Source organism: Oncorhynchus mykiss, chromosome 25, assembly GCF_013265735.2.
Source record: "Oncorhynchus mykiss isolate Arlee chromosome 25, USDA_OmykA_1.1, whole genome shotgun sequence".
Classification (NCBI taxonomy): Eukaryota; Metazoa; Chordata; class Actinopteri; order Salmoniformes; family Salmonidae; genus Oncorhynchus; species Oncorhynchus mykiss.
This window is the reverse complement of record NC_048589.1, coordinates 42,208,752-42,229,711: the sequence shown is the minus strand read 5'-3', so window position 1 is coordinate 42,229,711 and position 20,960 is coordinate 42,208,752. Positions and strand designations below refer to the sequence as shown.

Genomic DNA, 20,960 nt, shown 5'->3' with positions numbered 1-20,960 from the left:
TGTGTACCGTTAAACGGAGGAGCTAACATGGCTGCTCTATGTGTAACGTTAAACGGGGGAGCTAACATGGCTGCTATATGTGTAACGTTAAACGGAGGAGCTAACATGGCTGCTATATGTGTACCGTTAAACGGGGGAGCTAACATGGCCGCTATATGTGTAACGTTAAACGGAGGAGCTAACATGGCTGCTATATGTGTACCGTTAAACGGAGGAGCTAACATGGCTGCTATATGTGTACCGTTAAACGGAGGAGCTAACATGGCCGCTATATGTGTAACGTTAAACGGAGGAGCTAACATGGCCGCTATATGTGTAACGTTAAACGGAGGAGCTAACATGGCCGCTATATGTGTAACGTTAAACGGAGGAGCTAACATGGCCGCTATATGTGTAACGTTAAACGGAGGAGCTAACATGGCTGCTATGTGTGTAACGTTAAACGGAGGAGCTAACATGGCTGCTATTTGTGTAACGTTAAACGGAGGAGCTAACATGGCTGCTATATGTGTAACGTTAAACGGGGGAGCTAACATGGCCGCTCTATGTGTAACGTTAAACGGAGGAGCTAACATGGCCGCTATATGTGTAACGTTAAACGGAGGAGCTAACATGGCCGCTATATGTGTAACGTTAAACGGAGGAGCTAACATGGCCGCTATATGTGTAACGTTAAACGGAGGAGCTAACATGGCCGCTATATGTGTAACGTTAAACGGAGGAGCTAACATGGCTGCTATGTGTGTAACGTTAAACGGAGGAGCTAACATGGCTGCTATTTGTGTAACGTTAAACGGAGGAGCTAACATGGCTGCTATATGTGTAACGTTAAACGGGGGAGCTAACATGGCCGCTCTATGTGTAACGTTAAACGGAGGAGCTAACATGGCTGCTATATGTGTAACGTTAAACGGAGGAGCTAACATGGCTGCTATATGTGTAACGTTAAACGGAGGAGCTAACATGGCTGCTATTTGTGTAACGTTAAACGGAGGAGCTAACATGGCTGCTATATGTGTAACGTTAAACAGGGGAGCTAACATGGCTGCTATATGTGTAACGTTAAACGGAGGAGCTAACATGGCTGCTATATGTGTAACGTTAAACGGAGGAGCTAACATGGCCGCTATATGTGTAACGTTAAACGGAGGAGCTAACATGGCCGCTATATGTGTAACGTTAAACGGAGGAGCTAACATGGCCGCTATATGTGTAACGTTAAACGGGGGAGCTAACATGGCTGCTATTTGTGTAACGTTAAACGGAGGAGCTAACATGGCTGCTATATGTGTAACGTTAAACGGGGGAGCTAACATGGCTGCTATATGTGTAACGTTAAACGGAGGAGCTAACATGGCTGCTATATGTGTAACGTTAAACGGAGGAGCTAACATGGCTGCTATATGTGTAACGTTAAACGGAGGAGCTAACATGGCCGCTATATGTGTAACGTTAAACGGAGGAGCTAACATGGCTGCTATATGTGTAACGTTAAACGGGGGAGCTAACATGGCCGCTATATGTGTAACGTTAAACGGAGGAGCTAACATGGCTGCTATATGTGTAACGTTAAACGGAGGAGCTAACATGGCTGCTATATGTGTAACGTTAAACGGAGGAGCTAACATGGCTGCTATATGTGTAACGTTAAACGGAGGAGCTAACATGGCTGCTATTTGTGTAACGTTAAACGGAGGAGCTAACATGGCTGCTATATGTGTAACGTTAAACGGGGGAGCTAACATGGCCGCTCTATGTGTAACGTTAAACGGAGGAGCTAACATGGCTGCTATATGTGTACCGTTAAACGGAGGAGCTAACATGGCTGCTATATGTGTAACGTTAAACGGAGGAGCTAACATGGCTGCTATTTGTGTAACGTTAAACGGAGGAGCTAACATGGCTGCTATTTGTGTAACGTTAAACGGGGGAGCTAACATGGCCGCTCTATGTGTAACGTTAAACGGAGGAGCTAACATGGCTGCTATATGTGTACCGTTAAACGGAGGAGCTAACATGGCTGCTCTATGTGTAACGTTAAACGGGGGAGCTAACATGGCTGCTATATGTGTAACGTTAAACGGAGGAGCTAACATGGCTGCTATATGTGTACCGTTAAACGGGGGAGCTAACATGGCCGCTATATGTGTAACGTTAAACGGAGGAGCTAACATGGCCGCTATATGTGTACCGTTAAACGGAGGAGCTAACATGGCTGCTATATGTGTAACGTTAAACGGAGGAGCTAACATGGCCGCTATATGTGTAACGTTAAACGGAGGAGCTAACATGGCCGCTATATGTGTAACGTTAAACGGAGGAGCTAACATGGCCGCTATATGTGTAACGTTAAACGGAGGAGCTAACATGGCTGCTATGTGTGTAACGTTAAACGGAGGAGCTAACATGGCTGCTATTTGTGTAACGTTAAACGGAGGAGCTAACATGGCTGCTATATGTGTAACGTTAAACGGGGGAGCTAACATGGCCGCTCTATGTGTAACGTTAAACGGAGGAGCTAACATGGCTGCTATATGTGTAACGTTAAACGGAGGAGCTAACATGGCTGCTATATGTGTAACGTTAAACGGAGGAGCTAACATGGCTGCTATATGTGTAACGTTAAACGGAGGAGCTAACATGGCTGCTATATGTGTAACGTTAAACGGAGGAGCTAACATGGCTGCTATATGTGTAACGTTAAACGGAGGAGCTAACATGGCTGCTATATGTGTAACGTTAAACGGAGAAGCTAACATGGCTGCTATATGTGTAACGTTAAACGGAGGAGCTAACATGGCTGCTATTTGTGTAACGTTAAACGGAGAAGCTAACATGGCTGCTATATGTGTAACGTTAAACGGAGGAGCTAACATGGCTGCTATATGTGTAACGTTAAACGGAGGAGCTAACATGGCTGCTATATGTGTAACGTTAAACGGAGGAGCTAACATGGCCGCTATATGTGTAACGTTAAACGGAGGAGCTAACATGGCCGCTATATGTGTAACGTTAAACGGGGGAGCTAACATGGCTGCTATATGTGTACCGTTAAACGGAGGAGCTAACATGGCTGCTATATGTGTAACGTTAAACGGGGGAGCTAACATGGCTGCTATATGTGTACCGTTAAACGGGGGAGCTAACATGGCTGCTATATGTGTACCGTTAAACGGGGGAGCTAACATGGCCGCTATAGACCGTTGACGTGTCGTGTAAAACGCACCAACGGCAGAAACGACAACGTTCCCAAACTCTCTAGCGACACACGTGGGCTCTGGTAGCAGGTAATGAGTGAGCTGCAGTCTGTCTAGTATTCCGCCTAGAAGACGTGTGGTTGCTGTGAGATAAAGAGATTTAGGGTACGAGGACGGGACCGATGATATGTTATGTCTGCCGGTGGCACACCCACGGCTCCCTTTCAAAAGAAGGGAAGGTGGAAAAAGGAAAGTGAGAGAGAGAGAGATGCACCAACCATTAGTTAGTGCAGGGTCAGTTCCATCTCAATTATGATTTGTGTTTACATATAATTGATTGGATGTGCGGGACATATACAGCACATTGTAGCCTGGGTACCAGTCTGTTTGTGCCATCATTCCACTCCTTGTCATTGCCAAACATATGACACAGAGTTTTAAAAGGAAGGAAAAAAAGAGTGGAATAATAGCACAGAACAGGTCTGTATTTCAGGCTACAGTAAGTCTATTGTACATGTCAGTCTTCTTCCGATGAGTGCAGAAGGGTCTCAGTGACCCGCTACAACAACAGGAGTCACTGTCCTTAGGGGAGTATTCATTAGTGCACAGTGTAGCAAACCCGCAGTGCAACGGGAAAACATTTAGCAACGAAATAGTTTAATTTCGGACAAATTCAGGTAGGTTCCTTTCCCGTTATGTTTGCTTCTGTTTGGTTCCTAATGAATACACCCCAGGACTCGGGGTGTTCTAGAATGATTTCAGTCCAGGATCCAGACCACTTCCTCTTTTATGTGTTGTCCATCTTCCATTGTTTCAGGGCCTTTTGGTCACAAAGTGATCATGACTAGGACTTGTTAAATTGTGCCTGGCAAAGTGTTTGAAACAATCTATCTTTTTGCCACATTAGAAAAAAGCAAAGAGCGGGAGAGGGGGGGGGGGGGGGGGGGGGGGGGGGGGGGGGGGGCGAAATGTTACTAGTTATAGAGGAGTTTTTTCAAACTATTTATTTAATTAGGTTTCCGCTCGGCTTTGTGTATAGAAAATCAGCAGGATTTTTTAAAAACTTGGTGAGAAACAAATCTCCTTATGACAGCCGACGCCTTGGTAACTTTTAGAAACACAACAACAAACACAGAAGTGTAAACAATAGGTACATCTGGGTCTTAAATTAAGACAGTGGGGTGGGCAGATGTGTGTTGCCTGGTCCCAGATCTGTTTGTGCTGCCGTGCCAACGTTGGGTTTGACAATTGACCATAGGAGTTGGAAAGAGCACAGACAGATCTGGGACCAGTCTAAGATGTGCGGGAGGGGGTTCGGCTATTATAAAAGCTATTGGCACATGAGGGAGGGGACGTTGTCCTCCGTTCCAGATGAGTCTCTATGGTAACGGTTGCCCGCTACTATGGCAACGCGTCGCTTGTCAGTAAGGCCCTTTACTGTGTCCAAAGATCCCGATGGGGAAATGTTTGACGTGCGACGACCACTGTGCCGCCAACTGGAAAAACTTAACGTCGTTCCACTCCACGCCGTCAATCAGCACTGGAAGAAAATAACAGATTAAAAATAAAAAATCATCTAGAAATAATCCCAAATCACACAATGAAATGACCTTACAATTTACAAATTGTTATACTAAACCTAGTTCATGATTATCGATGTAATACCTGGTTCAGATAAGCATCTGTTAAAAGACACGATGGTCTTAAACAGCCAGACAGATGTAAACCCACACTAATGTAACAAGAGAGTTGGCGGTCTTCGTGTCCAGAGATGAGGAGTCTTACCCCTCAGCATGGTCTGCTGGTGCTTGGCAGTGCAGATCAGTCGACTGATGCCATCGATCACCTGGCTCTTAGACTCCACATCCTTGTCTTTAGTCTTCTTTGGCAGGAATATTACTGAGAAGGAGAGAGAGAACTGAAGAGTCAGGATTCCTAACTTTATGATGTCATAAAGGAAAACGCTAATCATCACAATCAACGATGTCGACGGACAAGTTTTTAGCAAAGTTAGGAATTCGGCCTAAACTCAAGTTTTAGGATTTAGGCTTTACATTTCGGTCTTTCCAATAGCTTCACTATCAGGATAATAATATATACAGGAGTGAGTCCATTCATTAAAGGGAGTGTTACAGAGAGACCCGACACTAGTAACGTCTGTGAGTGCAGCAGAACTTCATAAAGATACAATATAACCATTTTAAAATGTGCCCTCACCCTTCTTGTTCTTCTCCTTCATGACCACGGTCATGGACATGGCGGGCTGTGGCTGGGCCCCGGCCTGGGGGAGCCTGCTGACCTGCAGCGAGCGGAACGTACACTTCAGAGTGTTCTTAGAGGAGGACGAGTCCCTTTTCTCCACGTCTCTCTTCCTGTCAGCCGGGGAGGGAGCCACCCAGTAGTCCACCTGTAGTCCCATCAGCTCCCCCTGGGGAGAACTACAATACCCAGCAGAGGAAGAGAGACATGAAGAGAATAGTACGAGATGAAAAAGTTAGAAAATCAAATGTTAGCTAAATGAACAATATGGAAGCCATAATCAGTCTATTAAACCCCCAGACAGTTATCTTCTCTACTCCTCAAGAAGGAGTCGTGATGATGTACTTGTGTCCAGGTGTTAGCTGTACCTGTACACCTGAACCAGGTGTTGTGTCTGTGTGTTAGCTGTACCTGTACACCTGAACCAGGTGTTGTGTCTGTGTGTTAGCTGTACCTGTATGAGCTGAACCAGGTGTTGTGTCTGTGTGTTAGCTGTACCTGTACACCTGAACCAGGTGTTGTGTCTGTGTGTTAGCTGTACCTGTATGAGCTGAACCAGGTGTTGTGTCTGTGTGTTAGCTGTACCTGTATGAGCTGAACCAGGTGTTGTGTCTGTGTGTTAGCTGTACCTGTACACCTGAACCAGGTGTTGTGTCTGTGTGTTAGCTGTACCTGTACACCTGAACCAGGTGTTGTGTCTGTGTGTTAGCTGTACCTGTATGAGCTGAACCAGGTGTTGTGTCTGTGTGTTAGCTGTACCTGTATGAGCTGAACCAGGTGTTGTGTCTGTGTGTTAGCTGTACCTGTACACCTGAACCAGGTGTTGTGTCTGTGTGTTAGCTGTACCTGTATGAGCTGAACCAGGTGTTGTGTCTGTGTGTTAGCTGTACCTGTACACCTGAACCAGGTGTTGTGTCTGTGTGTTAGCTGTACCTGTACACCTGAACCAGGTGTTGTGTCCGTGTGTTAGCTGTACCTGTACACCTGAACCAGGTGTTGTGTCTGTGTGTTAGCTGTACCTGTATGAGCTGAACCAGGTGTTGCGTCTGTTTGTTAGCTGTACCTGTACACCTGAACCAGGTGTTGTGTCTGTTTGTTAGCTGTACCTGTACACCTGAACCAGGTGTTGTGTCTGTGTGTTAGCTGTACCTGTACACCTGAACCAGGTGTTGTGTCTGTGTGTTAGCTGTACCTGTACACCTGAACCAGGTGTTGTGTCTGTGTGTTAGCTGTACCTGTATGAGCTGAAGCTTGTGTTGACAGAGGGGGAGGAGGGAGGGGTGGGCGTGGCTTCCTTCAGGGCGGGGGACACCTGAGGAGGGGTGAAGGAGAGGATGGCTGTCGCCATGGGAGCTGCATCGTCCGAGTCACCTGACAAAATACACAGGGATTATCATCATCGGGCTACACAATAGACAGAGGGTACAATTACAACAAGCGATAGACTGACATATTAGGATTAGGGGTCAGATGCCTGGACACAGAGTAAACCTACACCTAGATTAAATATTCAAGGATTAGGTTTAATTGGTGCTCAGGAAATCAGCCCTATAAGTACTGTGTAACTACAGTATCACATCTAAAAAGTTGTCATTGTTGACATGAAAGCAGTGCATGTTGTTGGTACATATGGCATTGGTTACTTTATTATATATTAGCGTGAAAACCCCCCACACCTCACGACTAACCTGATGTTGCCGATGACTGTTCCACCAGTCCAACATTCACCATCTGGGGAGGGAGGTCAGAGGTCAGGGTGAAAAGTATGGACACAACGATCAGGTTCAAGGATAAGGACGTATCCTTTAGGGAAAAGCCACTTACCCCGATAAAGGGGATGAACTTCTGACAAGAGTCCTCGTCTGGGCTGTAGAACCAGGGGACAGACAGACAGACAGGGGGGGGGCACAGGCACAGAGTGAGCATGTGCAGAAGTTCCAACCTATCAGGATGGAGGAGGGGATTGTCTCGTGTTCTATCTACTGACCAGAGGCTTTAACAACCCCATGACGGGTAGTAGGCTAGTGGCCAATCCTCAAGAAAGGGCTTCAGTTGTTGAGACTGCACCCCCTAAACTCAAACTGTATATAATAATGCCTGGAGGGGGGGGGGGGGGGGGGCACCCCCTAAACTCAAACTGTATATAATAATGCCTGGAGGGGGGGGGGGGGGGGGGCACCCCCTAAACTCAAACTGTATATAATAATGCCTGGAGGGGGGGAGGGGGGGGGGCACCCCCTAAACTCAAACTGTATATAATAATGCCTGGAGGGGGGGGGGGGGGGGGGCACCCCCTAAACTCAAACTGTATATAATAATGCCTGGAGGGGGAGGGGGGGACACCCCCTAAACTCAAACTGTATATAATAATGCCTGGAGGGGGAGGGGGGGGCACCCCCTAAACTCAAACTGTATATAATAATGCCTGGAGGGGGGGGGGGGGGGGGGCACCCCCTAAACTCAAACTGTATATAATAATGCCTGGAGGGGGAGGGGGAGGGGGGGACACCCCCTAAACTCAAACTGTATATAATAATGCCTGGAGGGGGGGGGGGGCACCCCCTAAACTCAAACAATATATAATGATGCCTGGAGGGGGAGGGGGGGGGCACCCCCTAAACTCAAACTGTATATAATAATGCCTGGAGGGCGAGGGGGCACCCCCTAAACTCAAACTGTATATAATGATGCCTGGAGGGGGGTGGGGGGGGGGCACCCCCTAAACTCAAACTGTATATAATGATGCCTGGAGGGGGGTGGGGGGGGGGGCACCCCCTAAACTCAAACTGTATATAATAATGCCTGGAGGGCGAGGGGGCACCCCCTAAACTCAAACTGTATATAATAATGCCTGGAGGGGGGGGGGCACCCCCTAAACTCAAACTGTATATAATAATGCCTGGAGGGGGGGGGGGGGGCACCCCCTAAACTCAAACTGTATATAATAATGCCTGGAGGGCGAGGGGGGGGGGCACCCCCTAAACTCAAACAATATATAATAATGCCTGGAGGGGGAGGGGGGGGGCACCCCCTAAACTCAAACTGTATATAATAATGCCTGGAGGGGGAGGGGGGGGGGGGGGGGGGGGGGGGCACCCCCTAAACTCAAACTGTATATAATAATGCCTGGAGGGGGAGGGGGGGCACCCCCTAAACTCAAACTGTATATAATAATGCCTGGAGGGGGAGGGGGGGGGCACCCCCTAAACTCAAACTGTATATAATAATGCCTGGAGGGGGAGGGGGGGGGGCACCCCCTAAACTCAAACTGTATATAATAATGCCTGGAGGGGGAGGGGGGGGGGGGGCACCCCCTAAACTCAAACTGTATATAATAATGCCTGGAGGGGGAGGGGGGGGGCACCCCCTAAACTCAAACAATATATAATGATGCCTGGAGGGGGAGGGGGGGGGGGGGGCACCCCCTAAACTCAAACAATATATAATAATGCCTGGAGGGGGAGGGGGGGGGGGGGCACCCCCTAAACTCGAACAGTATATAATAATGCCTGGAGGGGGAGGGGGGGGCACCCCCTAAACTCGAACAGTATATAATAATGCCTGGAGGGGGAGGGGGGGGCACCCCCTAAACTCAAACAGTATATAATAATGCCTGGAGGGGGAGGGGGGGGGGCACCCCCTAAACTCAAACTGTATATAATAATGCCTGGAGGGGGAGGGGGGGGCACCCCCTAAACTCAAACTGTATATAATAATGCCTGGAGGGGGGGGGGGGCACCCCCTAAACTCAAACTGTATATAATAATGCCTGGAGGGCGAGGGGGCACCCCCTAAACTCAAACTGTATATAATAATGCCTTTAGGGGGGGCACCCCCTAAACTCAAACTGTATATAATGATGCCTGGAGGGCGAGGGGGCACCCCCTAAACTCAAACTGTATATAATGATGCCTGGAGGGGGAGGGGGGGGGGCACCCCCTAAACTCAAACTGTATATAATAATGCCTGGAGGGCGAGGGGGCACCCCCTAAACTCAAACTGTATATAATGATGCCTGGAGGGGGGTGGGGGGGGGGGGCACCCCCTAAACTCAAACTGTATATAATAATGCCTGGAGGGCGAGGGGGCACCCCCTAAACTCAAACTGTATATAATAATGCCTGGAGGGGGGGGGGGCACCCCCTAAACTCAAACTGTATATAATAATGCCTGGAGGGCGAGGGGGGGGGGGCACCCCCTAAACTCAAACAATATATAATAATGCCTGGAGGGGGAGGGGGGGGCACCCCCTAAACTCAAACTGTATATAATAATGCCTGGAGGGGGAGGGGGGGGGCACCCCCTAAACTCAAACTGTATATAATAATGCCTGGAGGGGGAGGGGGGGGGGGGGGGCACCCCCTAAACTCAAACTGTATATAATAATGCCTGGAGGGCGAGGGGGCACCCCCTAAACTCAAACTGTATATAATGATGCCTGGAGGGCGAGGGGGCACCCCCTAAACTCAAACTGTATATAATAATGCCTGGAGGGCGAGGGGGCACCCCCTAAACTCAAACTGTATATAATAATGCCTGGAGCGCGAGGGGGGGAGGCACCCCCTAAACTCAAACAATATATAATAATGCCTGGAGGGGGAGGGGGGGGGCACCCCCTAAACTCAAACTGTATATAATAATGCCTGGAGGGGGAGGGGGGGGGCACCCCCTAAACTCAAACTGTATATAATAATGCCTGGAGGGGGAGGGGGGGGGGGGGGGGGGCACCCCCTAAACTCAAACTGTATATAATAATGCCTGGAGGGCGAGGGGGCACCCCCTAAACTCAAACTGTATATAATAATGCCTGGAGGGGGAGGGGGGGGCACCCCCTAAACTCGAACAGTATATAATAATGCCTGGAGGGGGAGGGGGGGGGCACCCCCTAAACTCAAACAATATATAATGATGCCTGGAGGGGGAGGGGGGGGGGGGCACCCCCTAAACTCAAACAATATATAATAATGCCTGGAGGGGGAGGGGGGGGGGCACCCCCTAAACTCGAACAGTATATAATAATGCCTGGAGGGGGAGGGGGGGGCACCCCCTAAACTCGAACAGTATATAATAATGCCTGGAGGGGGAGGGGGGGGCACCCCCTAAACTCAAACAGTATATAATAATGCCGGGAGGGGGAGGGGGAGGGGGGGACACCCCCTAAACTCAAACTGTATATAATAATGCCTGGAGGGGGGGGGGGGGGGGGGGGCACCCCCTAAACTCAAACTGTATATAATAATGCCTGGAGGGGGAGGGGGAGGGGGGGACACCCCCTAAACTCAAACTGTATATAATAATGCCTGGAGGGGGGGCACCCCCTAAACTCAAACTGTATATAATAATGCCTGGAGGGCGAGGGGGGGGGGGGCACCCCCTAAACTCAAACTGTATATAATAATGCCTGGAGGGGGGGCACCCCCTAAACTCAAACTGTATATAATAATGCCTGGAGGGGGGGGGGGGCACCCCCTAAACTCAAACAATATATAATGATGCCTGGAGGGGGAGGGGGGGGGCACCCCCTAAACTCAAACTGTATATAATAATGCCTGGAGGGCGAGGGGGCACCCCCTAAACTCAAACTGTATATAATGATGCCTGGAGGGGGGTGGGGGGGGGGGCACCCCCTAAACTCAAACTGTATATAATGATGCCTGGAGGGGGGTGGGGGGGGGGGCACCCCCTAAACTCAAACTGTATATAATAATGCCTGGAGGGCGAGGGGGCACCCCCTAAACTCAAACTGTATATAATAATGCCTGGAGGGGGGGGGGCACCCCCTAAACTCAAACTGTATATAATAATGCCTGGAGGGGGGGGGGGGCACCCCCTAAACTCAAACTGTATATAATAATGCCTGGAGGGCGAGGGGGGGAGGCACCCCCTAAACTCAAACAATATATAATAATGCCTGGAGGGGGAGGGGGGGGGGGGGGGCACCCCCTAAACTCAAACTGTATATAATAATGCCTGGAGGGGGAGGGGGGGGGGGGGGGCACCCCCTAAACTCAAACTGTATATAATAATGCCTGGAGGGGGAGGGGGGGCACCCCCTAAACTCAAACTGTATATAATAATGCCTGGAGGGGGAGGGGGGGGGCACCCCCTAAACTCAAACTGTATATAATAATGCCTGGAGGGGGAGGGGGGGGGGGCACCCCCTAAACTCAAACTGTATATAATAATGCCTGGAGGGGGAGGGGGGGGGGGGGGCACCCCCTAAACTCAAACTGTATATAATAATGCCTGGAGGGGGAGGGGGGGGGCACCCCCTAAACTCAAACAATATATAATGATGCCTGGAGGGGGAGGGGGGGGGGGGCACCCCCTAAACTCAAACAATATATAATAATGCCTGGAGGGGGAGGGGGGGGGGGGCACCCCCTAAACTCGAACAGTATATAATAATGCCTGGAGGGGGAGGGGGGGGAACCCCCTAAACTCGAACAGTATATAATAATGCCTGGAGGGGGAGGGGGGGGCACCCCCTAAACTCAAACAGTATATAATAATGCCTGGAGGGGGAGGGGGGGGGGCACCCCCTAAACTCAAACTGTATATAATAATGCCTGGAGGGGGAGGGGGGGGCACCCCCTAAACTCAAACTGTATATAATAATGCCTGGAGGGGGGGGGGGCACCCCCTAAACTCAAACTGTATATAATAATGCCTGGAGGGCGAGGGGGCACCCCCTAAACTCAAACTGTATATAATAATGCCTTTAGGGGGGGCACCCCCTAAACTCAAACTGTATATAATGATGCCTGGAGGGCGAGGGGGCACCCCCTAAACTCAAACTGTATATAATGATGCCTGGAGGGGGAGGGGGGGGGGCACCCCCTAAACTCAAACTGTATATAATAATGCCTGGAGGGCGAGGGGGCACCCCCTAAACTCAAACTGTATATAATGATGCCTGGAGGGGGGTGGGGGGGGGGGGGCACCCCCTAAACTCAAACTGTATATAATAATGCCTGGAGGGCGAGGGGGCACCCCCTAAACTCAAACTGTATATAATAATGCCTGGAGGGGGGGGGGGCACCCCCTAAACTCAAACTGTATATAATAATGCCTGGAGGGCGAGGGGGGGGGGGCACCCCCTAAACTCAAACAATATATAATAATGCCTGGAGGGGGAGGGGGGGGCACCCCCTAAACTCAAACTGTATATAATAATGCCTGGAGGGGGCACCCCCTAAACTCAAACTGTATATAATAATGCCTGGAGGGGGAGGGGGGGGGGGGGGGCACCCCCTAAACTCAAACTGTATATAATAATGCCTGGAGGGCGAGGGGGCACCCCCTAAACTCAAACTGTATATAATGATGCCTGGAGGGCGAGGGGGCACCCCCTAAACTCAAACTGTATATAATAATGCCTGGAGGGCGAGGGGGCACCCCCTAAACTCAAACTGTATATAATAATGCCTGGAGCGCGAGGGGGGGAGGCACCCCCTAAACTCAAACAATATATAATAATGCCTGGAGGGGGAGGGGGGGGGCACCCCCTAAACTCAAACTGTATATAATAATGCCTGGAGGGGGAGGGGGGGGGCACCCCCTAAACTCAAACTGTATATAATAATGCCTGGAGGGGGAGGGGGGGGGGGGGGGGGCACCCCCTAAACTCAAACTGTATATAATAATGCCTGGAGGGCGAGGGGGCACCCCCTAAACTCAAACTGTATATAATAATGCCTGGAGGGGGAGGGGGGGGCACCCCCTAAACTCGAACAGTATATAATAATGCCTGGAGGGGGAGGGGGGGGGCACCCCCTAAACTCAAACAATATATAATGATGCCTGGAGGGGGAGGGGGGGGGGGGGGGCACCCCCTAAACTCAAACAATATATAATAATGCCTGGAGGGGGAGGGGGGGGGGCACCCCCTAAACTCGAACAGTATATAATAATGCCTGGAGGGGGAGGGGGGGGGCACCCCCTAAACTCGAACAGTATATAATAATGCCTGGAGGGGGAGGGGGGGGCACCCCCTAAACTCAAACAGTATATAATAATGCCGGGAGGGGGAGGGAGAAGGGGGGGCACCCCTAAACTCAAACAGTATATAATAATGCCTGGAGGGGGAGGGGGGGGCACCCCCTAAACTCAAACTGTATATAATAATGCCTAGAGGGGGAGGGGGGGGCACCCCCTAAACTCAAACTGTATATAATAATGCCCGGAGGGCACCCCCTAAACTCAAACTGTATATAATAATGCCTGGAGGGGGAGGGGGGGGGGCACCTAAATACATTTTATTTTTAATCTTTATGTAACCTTTTAACTAGGCAAGTCAGTTAGGAACAAATTATTATTTACAATAACAGGATCGGTGGGGTAAACTGCCTTGTTCAGGGGGCAGAACGACAGACTTTTTTTTTACCTTGTCAGCTCGGGGATTCGATCTAGCGACCTTTCGGTTACTGGCCCAACGATCTAACCACTAGGATACCTGCCGCCCCAATATTTCAGTTACACATGTTGTGGCCAGACCGGAATCAATGCCAACCGTCCATAGTTAATATCCTCCTACCTGACATCCGAAGGAATATAAAGCAATATGTAGGATATGACCTGCAGTACTATACACCACAATCAAAATTACGAGAAAAAAACATAGCTGTTGGAAAGATCTACGGGCAGGTCTGTTTGTGACAACCCTTTCACAGACTGTCCTTCACAACCAGACAACCAACAATTCCACGACTGCAGTATCCCTCATTCAGGCTGAGAAAACATCACAGTTAGTCAAGGGGTCTTCGTTGGCACATCTGCCACACAGCCCCGATACCCAGCCAGTCCTACAGGAAGGACAACGGCCTTGTCGCTGCAGATTGGCCAGACTGACCAGTGAGCTGTGTAACCTGGTCAGGGCCCCCAACCACTACAGTTAGCTGTGTAACCTGGTCAGGGCCCAGACTGACCAGTTAGCTGTGTAACCTGGTCAGGGCCCAGACTGACCAGTTAGCTGTGTAACCTGGTCAGGCCCCAGAACTACTGTTAGCTGTGTAACCTGGTCAGGCCCCAGAACTACAACCACTACAGTTAGCTGTGTAACCTGGTCAGGCCCCAACCACTACTGTGAGCTGTGTAACCTGGTCAGGCCCCAACCACTACTGTTAGCTGTGTAACCTGGTCAGGCCCCAACCACTACTGTTAGCTATGTAACCTGGCCAGGCCCCAACCACTAATGTTAGCTGTGTAACCTGGTCAGGCCCCAGAACTACTGTTAGCTGTGTAACCTGGTCAGGCCAGGTTACACAGAAAGCAAGGAGAGAGAGAGAGAGACACAGAGAGAGAGAGACAGAGAGAGAGACAGAGAGAGAGACAGAGAGAGACAGACAGACAGACAGACAAGACAGACAGACAGACAAGACAGACAGACGAGTAATCTGTAGGATCGCTACCATTCCAGTAAGGGAACTGTTTATAATGAGAGTTACATGGACCTCGGACTTCCCTGAAATGAAAATGGATCATATAATATATGACTTACTAATATTCCCATTCACACCTGAGACCTTGTAACACTAACGAGTCACATGACACCGGGGAGGGAAAATGGCTAATTGGGCCCAATTTGGACATGTTCACTTAGGGGTGTGGCCAGCGGTTTAGACATTAATGGTTGAGTCATTTTGAGGGGACAGCAAATTTACACTGTTATACAAGCTGTACACTCACTACTTTACATTGTAGCAAAGTGTCATTTCTTCAGTGTTGTCACATGAAAAGATACACTCAAATATTGACAAAAATGTGAGGGGTGTACTCACTTTTGTTGCCAGCGGTTTAGACATTAATGCCTGTGTGTTGAGTTATTTTGAGGGGACAGCAAATTTACACTGTTATACAAGCTGTACACTCACTACTTTACATTGTAGCAAAGTGTCATTTCTTCAGTGTTGTCACATGAAAAGATACACTCAAATATTGACAAAAAATGTGAGGGGTGTACTCACTTTTGTGATACACTGTATATTTGACCTAAACCTTACCTGAAACAAGTGACCCTTATACCCAAAATAATAGTGGATAACAGAAAACATGTCTTCCATTTTGTCTACCAACATGTCTACCCTCACTTCTTGGACAGACCAGAGCGTTAGATATGCAGTTTTTTAGAAACTGTTCTTCGTCCTGTAAGCATTACATGGCAACGCAGGAATTTTTATAGTGCACAGGGCTGCGAGCCAGAAGGTTGTGGGTTCACAGACCACCGTGGACAAGAATAGGGGTGGAAACTACTCCTTTAGAGTAAACGCATTGCATGAATCTTATCATTGTATGGGCGGGTTTGAGATTATTTTTATTTTATAAAAATGTCATGCAATTCTACATCATTTTACATATCTTTTTCAATACCACACAAATTACCAAAATTACAGGTTAAGAATGGACAGAGAGACCTGTGTTTTTGTCTTATATTTCCACTAATGCCAAATCAGTGTGTCTTGTTTGCAAATAATGAAATCTGAGACACCATTAGGAATCTGAGCATGGAACTTCCAGAAGTCTGACACTGACACGGAGGCAGGCTATTTAAAGAGTGCATTGTGGGTAGAGGAATTGGCCGATAAATCCTATTGATAACAGCCTATAGCCTGATTTGTGTCTGTCAAACAGGTACCTCTCTTATTTCTTAAAATAGGAAGAAATAGGCTCCAACAAAGACCTCTTGTTGTTTTAGTAAAGTCTCTAATTTAAAATGAAGACCGTTGAATTACACCTGCTCAAATTTGTCTACATTCAGCATCACGAGCTGGTCATTTCTGATTGGTTGTGCCTACATTCAGCATCACGAGCTGGTCATTTCTGATTGGTTGTGCCTAAATGCATCATGGGTATGAAACGTGTTATTTTTGAATAACAATCTGTTATAGTAGTAGCAAGCTAACAAAGTTCACCTCCTCATCTTAACGCTCTCCTTCTCAAACACCTCCATCCTCCTCCTCAACCCTCTCCTTCTCAAACACCTCCTGTCCTCCTCAACGCTCTCCTTCTCAAACACCTCCTGTCCTCCTCAACCCTCTCCTTCTCAAACACCTCCATCCTCCTCAACCCTCTCCTTCTCAAACACCTCCTGTCCTCCTCAACGCTCTCCTTCTCAAACACCTCCTGTCCTCCTCAACCCTCTCCTTCTCAAACACCTCCTGTCCTCCTCAACGCTCTCCTTCTCAAACACCTCCATCCTCCTCAACGCTCTCCTTCTCAAACACCTCCTGTCCTCCTCAACGCTCTCCTTCTCAAACACCTCCATCCTCCTCATCTTAACGCTCCTTCTCAAACACCTCCGTCCTCCTCAACGCTCTCCTTCTCAAACACCTCCTGTCCTCCTCAACGCTCTCCTTCTCAAACACCTCCTGTCCTCCTCAACGCTCTCCTTCTCAAACACCTCCTGTCCTCCTCAACGCTCTCCTTCTCAAACACCTCCTGTCCTCCTCAACGCTCTCCTTCTCAAACACCTCCTGTCCTCCTCAACGCTCTCCTTCTCAAACACCTCCATCCTCCTCAACGCTCTCCTTCTCAAACACCTCCATCCTCCTCAACGCTCTCCTTCTCAAACACCTCCTGTCCTCCTCAACGCTCTCCTTCTCAAACACCTCCTGTCCTCCTCAACGCTCTCCTTCTCAAACACCTCCTGTCCTCCTCAACGCTCTCCTTCTCAAACACCTCCTGTCCTCCTCAACGCTCTCCTTCTCAAACACCTCCTGTCCTCCTCAACGCTCTCCTTCTCAAACACCTCCATCCTCCTCAACGCTCTCCTTCTCAAACACCTCCATCCTCCTCAACCCTCTCCTTCTCAAACACCTCCGGTCCTCCTCATCTTAACCCTCTCCTTCTCAAACACCTCCATCCTCCTCAACGCTCTCCTTCTCAAACACCTCCATCCTCCTCAACGCTCTCCTTCTCAAACACCTCCTGTCCTCCTCAACGCTCTCCTTCTCAAACACCTCCTGTCCTCCTCAACGCTCTCCTTCTCAAACACCTCCTGTCCTCCTTAACCCTCTCCTTCTCAAACACCTCCATCCTCCTCAACCCTCTCCTTCTCAAACACCTCCATCCTCCTCAACGCTCTCCTTCTCAAACACCTCCATCCTCCTCAACGCTCTCCTTCTCAAACACCTCCATCCTCCTCAACGCTCTCCTTCTCAAACACCTCCTGTCCTCCTCAACGCTCTCCTTCTCAAACACCTCCATCCTCCTCAACGCTCTCCTTCTCAAACACCTCCATCCTCCTCAACGCTCTCCTTCTCAAACACCTCCATCCTCCTCAACGCTCTCCTTCTCAAACACCTCCATCCTCCTCAACGCTCTCCTTCTCAAACACCTCCGGTCCTCCTCAACGCTCTCCTTCTCAAACACCTCCATCCTCCTCAACCCTCTCCTTCTCAAACACCTCCTGTCCTTCTCATCTTAACGCTCTCCTTCTCAAACACCTCCTGTCCTCCTCATCTCAACGCTCTCCTTTTCAAACACCTCCGTCCTCCTCAACGCTCTCCTTCTCAAACTGAACATAGGCTAAAGGCACGTAAGAGGGGTATTCTTGGGACTCGGTCTAATCCCCAAACATTTTCAGAAGACGCATTTGACAAGTAAAAATTCCTCCCCTTGACTGAAATTGAAAAAGGATGACCCCTCTACCATTTTCCTTCATGCAACCATTCTGTACATTTCGAAGTTTCCCAAAAGTCCTAGGTTTTACAGAAACCCCGGTAATAAGATTCCTGGATTCAGAATGGAATAAGCAGGAAATCAGGGAATGCTCCCGAGCAGGATTTCTGGAAAATGTACACATCTTGGGAAAGTTTCCGGAATTTTGCAACAGAAACACGATCGATTGAAAGAAGGGGAGGAACTTCTAGGGTGGACAGATGGGTAGTTAAGTGGGTCTATAGAAGAGGCTAATCTATAATGACCTGACAGAAACACCACAGGTCGAAAGGGGAATTGAGGTGGACAATATATGAATGCTGAATGTGAATGCTATGAATTATTAAAACACTTATCGGGAATGCTATTAATTATTATAACACTTAGCATTAATGCTATTAATTATCATAACACTTATCAGGAATGCTATTAATTATTATAACACCAGGAATGCTATTAATCATTATAACACTTATCAGGAATGCTATTAATTATTATAACACCAGGAATGCTATTAATTATTATAACACTTATCATTAATGCTATTAATTATTCTAACACTTATCAGGAATGCTATTAATTATTATAACACCAGGAATGCTATTAATTATTATAACACTTATCAGGAATGCTATTAATTATTATAACACTTATCATTAATGCTATTAATTATTATAACACTTATCAGGAATGCTATTAATTATTATAACACCAGGAATGCTATTAATTATTATAACACTTATCAGGAATGCTATTAATGATTATAACACTTATCAGGAATGCTATTAATTATTATAGCACTTATCATTAATGCTATTAATTATTATTAAACACTTACCAGGAATGCTATTAATTATTATAACACTTATCAGGAATGCTATTAGCTGTTAATTAAGCAGTTAAAACACAAAGGGATGCATTTTCATACTGCAAAAATTTGTGCCGAAAAAAATACCTTAAACCCTCATGATAATCTGTCAGCGTGATTTTAACCTGCAGCTTTTCTTCACCAATGTTAAAAGGAGGCAGATATTTAACTACGGTTTTTAGTAAACTGAGAAACACATAAATAATAGTAATAAATAAAGAATGTATAAATGCTGCACATGGTTGAAGAAATGTTTCAAATTAAATCCCGCTGCCAGATTATAACTGCTTTTCCACTATATAAATGTTGCCTATAAAGTTGTGAGTTAGCTAAATGGCACCACGGTGTGTGTGTGTGTGTGTGTGTGTGAGAGTGTGTGTGAGAGTGTGTGTGTGTGTGTGTGAGAGTGTGTGTGAGAGTGAGTGAGTGAGTGTGAGAGTGAGTGAGTGAGTGAGTGTGTGTGAGAGATAGTGAGTGAGTGAGTGAGTGTGTGTGGGAGATAGTGTGTGTGTGTGTGTGTGTGTGTGTGAGAGTGTGTGTGAGTGAGTGAGTGAGTGAGTGAGTGTGTGAGTGTCCTTTCTTACCTCTTCTGCTTGTACGTGAGCATGGCCTCAGCGATGGGGAGCTGGTGAACTCCGTTGGCCCCGACCATATACTGGGTTACCCTGGAAACCACATCTGGACTCTCCTGCACTGTACACCACATGACAGGAGTGACTGATTGGTTGTTTTAATGTCTTCAAGAGTAAATTCTTTCCACAGCTCACACACACACACACACACACACACACACACACACACACACTCACACACACACACACACTGTAGTATAGATACATCTTAGATGTGTGTTAGGGTTGTGAAATTCCGTCTGGAAAGGGAAACAAGCAGGAAATCCAAGAATCCTCCAACCTGGGAATTTCCGATAAACTTAAAGAGATTTTTTGCAACCCTCGTGGTGTGTGTTTAACCCTGTCCTACCTATGACTGGAGCATCGGGCTTGTGAAAGAGGTCCCTCCACGCAGTGTCCTGGAATAAACTGTTGTATCGATAGTCGATGGTGCCCAGGTACTTGGAGACTGGGTGAGATCCTGTCCACAATCAAAAGGAAGAGAAACGTCAAATCACTGATAACGACAAGTAAGAACTCTCTAGAAGTAAAAGGCATCATTTAAAATTATCATACTATCTTTAAAAACAAACTAGGGTTGCAAAATCCCCAGACAACATTCACAGGGTTTTTTCCCATGACTCACAAGTGTAGAGAAACTTGTAGAGAATTTTGTAACCCTAAAACGAACAAACATTAGGTTATATTCCAACTACAAGGTGTGGTCTGAATGACTGCCCCCCCCCCCCCCCTCCCCATCTCTCACCTAGTGGTATGATGAGGAACCTCATGTAGCCCAGCCAATCAGGGGTCTTGTAAGAGAGGTGGTCTACAAAGAGCCTGAGGACTGCACCGAGGTAGTGCTGGGCTCCAGCCACGGCTATCTTTATGGGGATGGGCGTCTGGCTGTTACAGTTACAGCTACATGGGAAGCATCGCGTTACAGCAAGGAGACAAACATATTAGCAACCTGTAACGGAAGACCTATAGCTACAATACTAAATCAATAACGCGTACGGGAGAGGATCGGCTCGGTAACTACGACGACAAGAGTGCGTGACGCTGTTAGCAGCGCCAATGTTGTGTTCCAAGTCTTTCAGGGATTCACAGACACACACTGATAATGTACGAACAAGTGAGTTGTTTTTGGGGATAAAAATAATTATGCTAAGTAGTGTATATTATTATTATTATTATTATGATTACAATGAGAATGTGAAAGAGGAGGCTTACAATCTCTGTATGCGTGAGACGATGGTGTTGAAGGCGGCCTGGATGTCTGCTGTAGTACAGGTACACACCACCGGGAGGTGCTGGTTCTGGAGAACGCCTGACAGATACTGAAGAGAATAGAAACAGAGAAAACAG

At 47.9% G+C, this 20,960-nt stretch overlaps 1 protein-coding gene across 3 annotated transcripts in view; it reads right to left on the bottom strand.

Moving 5' to 3' along the window:
- Positions 1-3,038: 3,038 nt before the first annotated feature.
- LOC110505972 (phosphofurin acidic cluster sorting protein 2) overlaps positions 3,039-20,960 on the bottom strand; it is a 119,123-nt gene continuing 101,201 nt past the window's right edge. For all 3 annotated transcript variants that reach the window (XM_036962562.1, XM_036962563.1, XM_036962564.1), the window contains 10 exons: positions 20,826-20,932; positions 20,359-20,513; positions 19,963-20,073; positions 19,566-19,674; positions 7,281-7,323; positions 7,145-7,187; positions 6,692-6,827; positions 5,415-5,635; positions 4,983-5,096; positions 3,039-4,737 (listed from right to left, as the gene is read on the bottom strand). In XM_036962562.1, the coding sequence (XP_036818457.1) occupies positions 4,619-4,737; positions 4,983-5,096; positions 5,415-5,635; positions 6,692-6,827; positions 7,145-7,187; positions 7,281-7,323; positions 19,566-19,674; positions 19,963-20,073; positions 20,359-20,513; positions 20,826-20,932 (1,158 nt within the window). In that variant the 3' untranslated portion in view covers positions 3,039-4,618. The remainder of the gene's footprint in view (positions 4,738-4,982; positions 5,097-5,414; positions 5,636-6,691; positions 6,828-7,144; positions 7,188-7,280; positions 7,324-19,565; positions 19,675-19,962; positions 20,074-20,358; positions 20,514-20,825; positions 20,933-20,960) is intronic.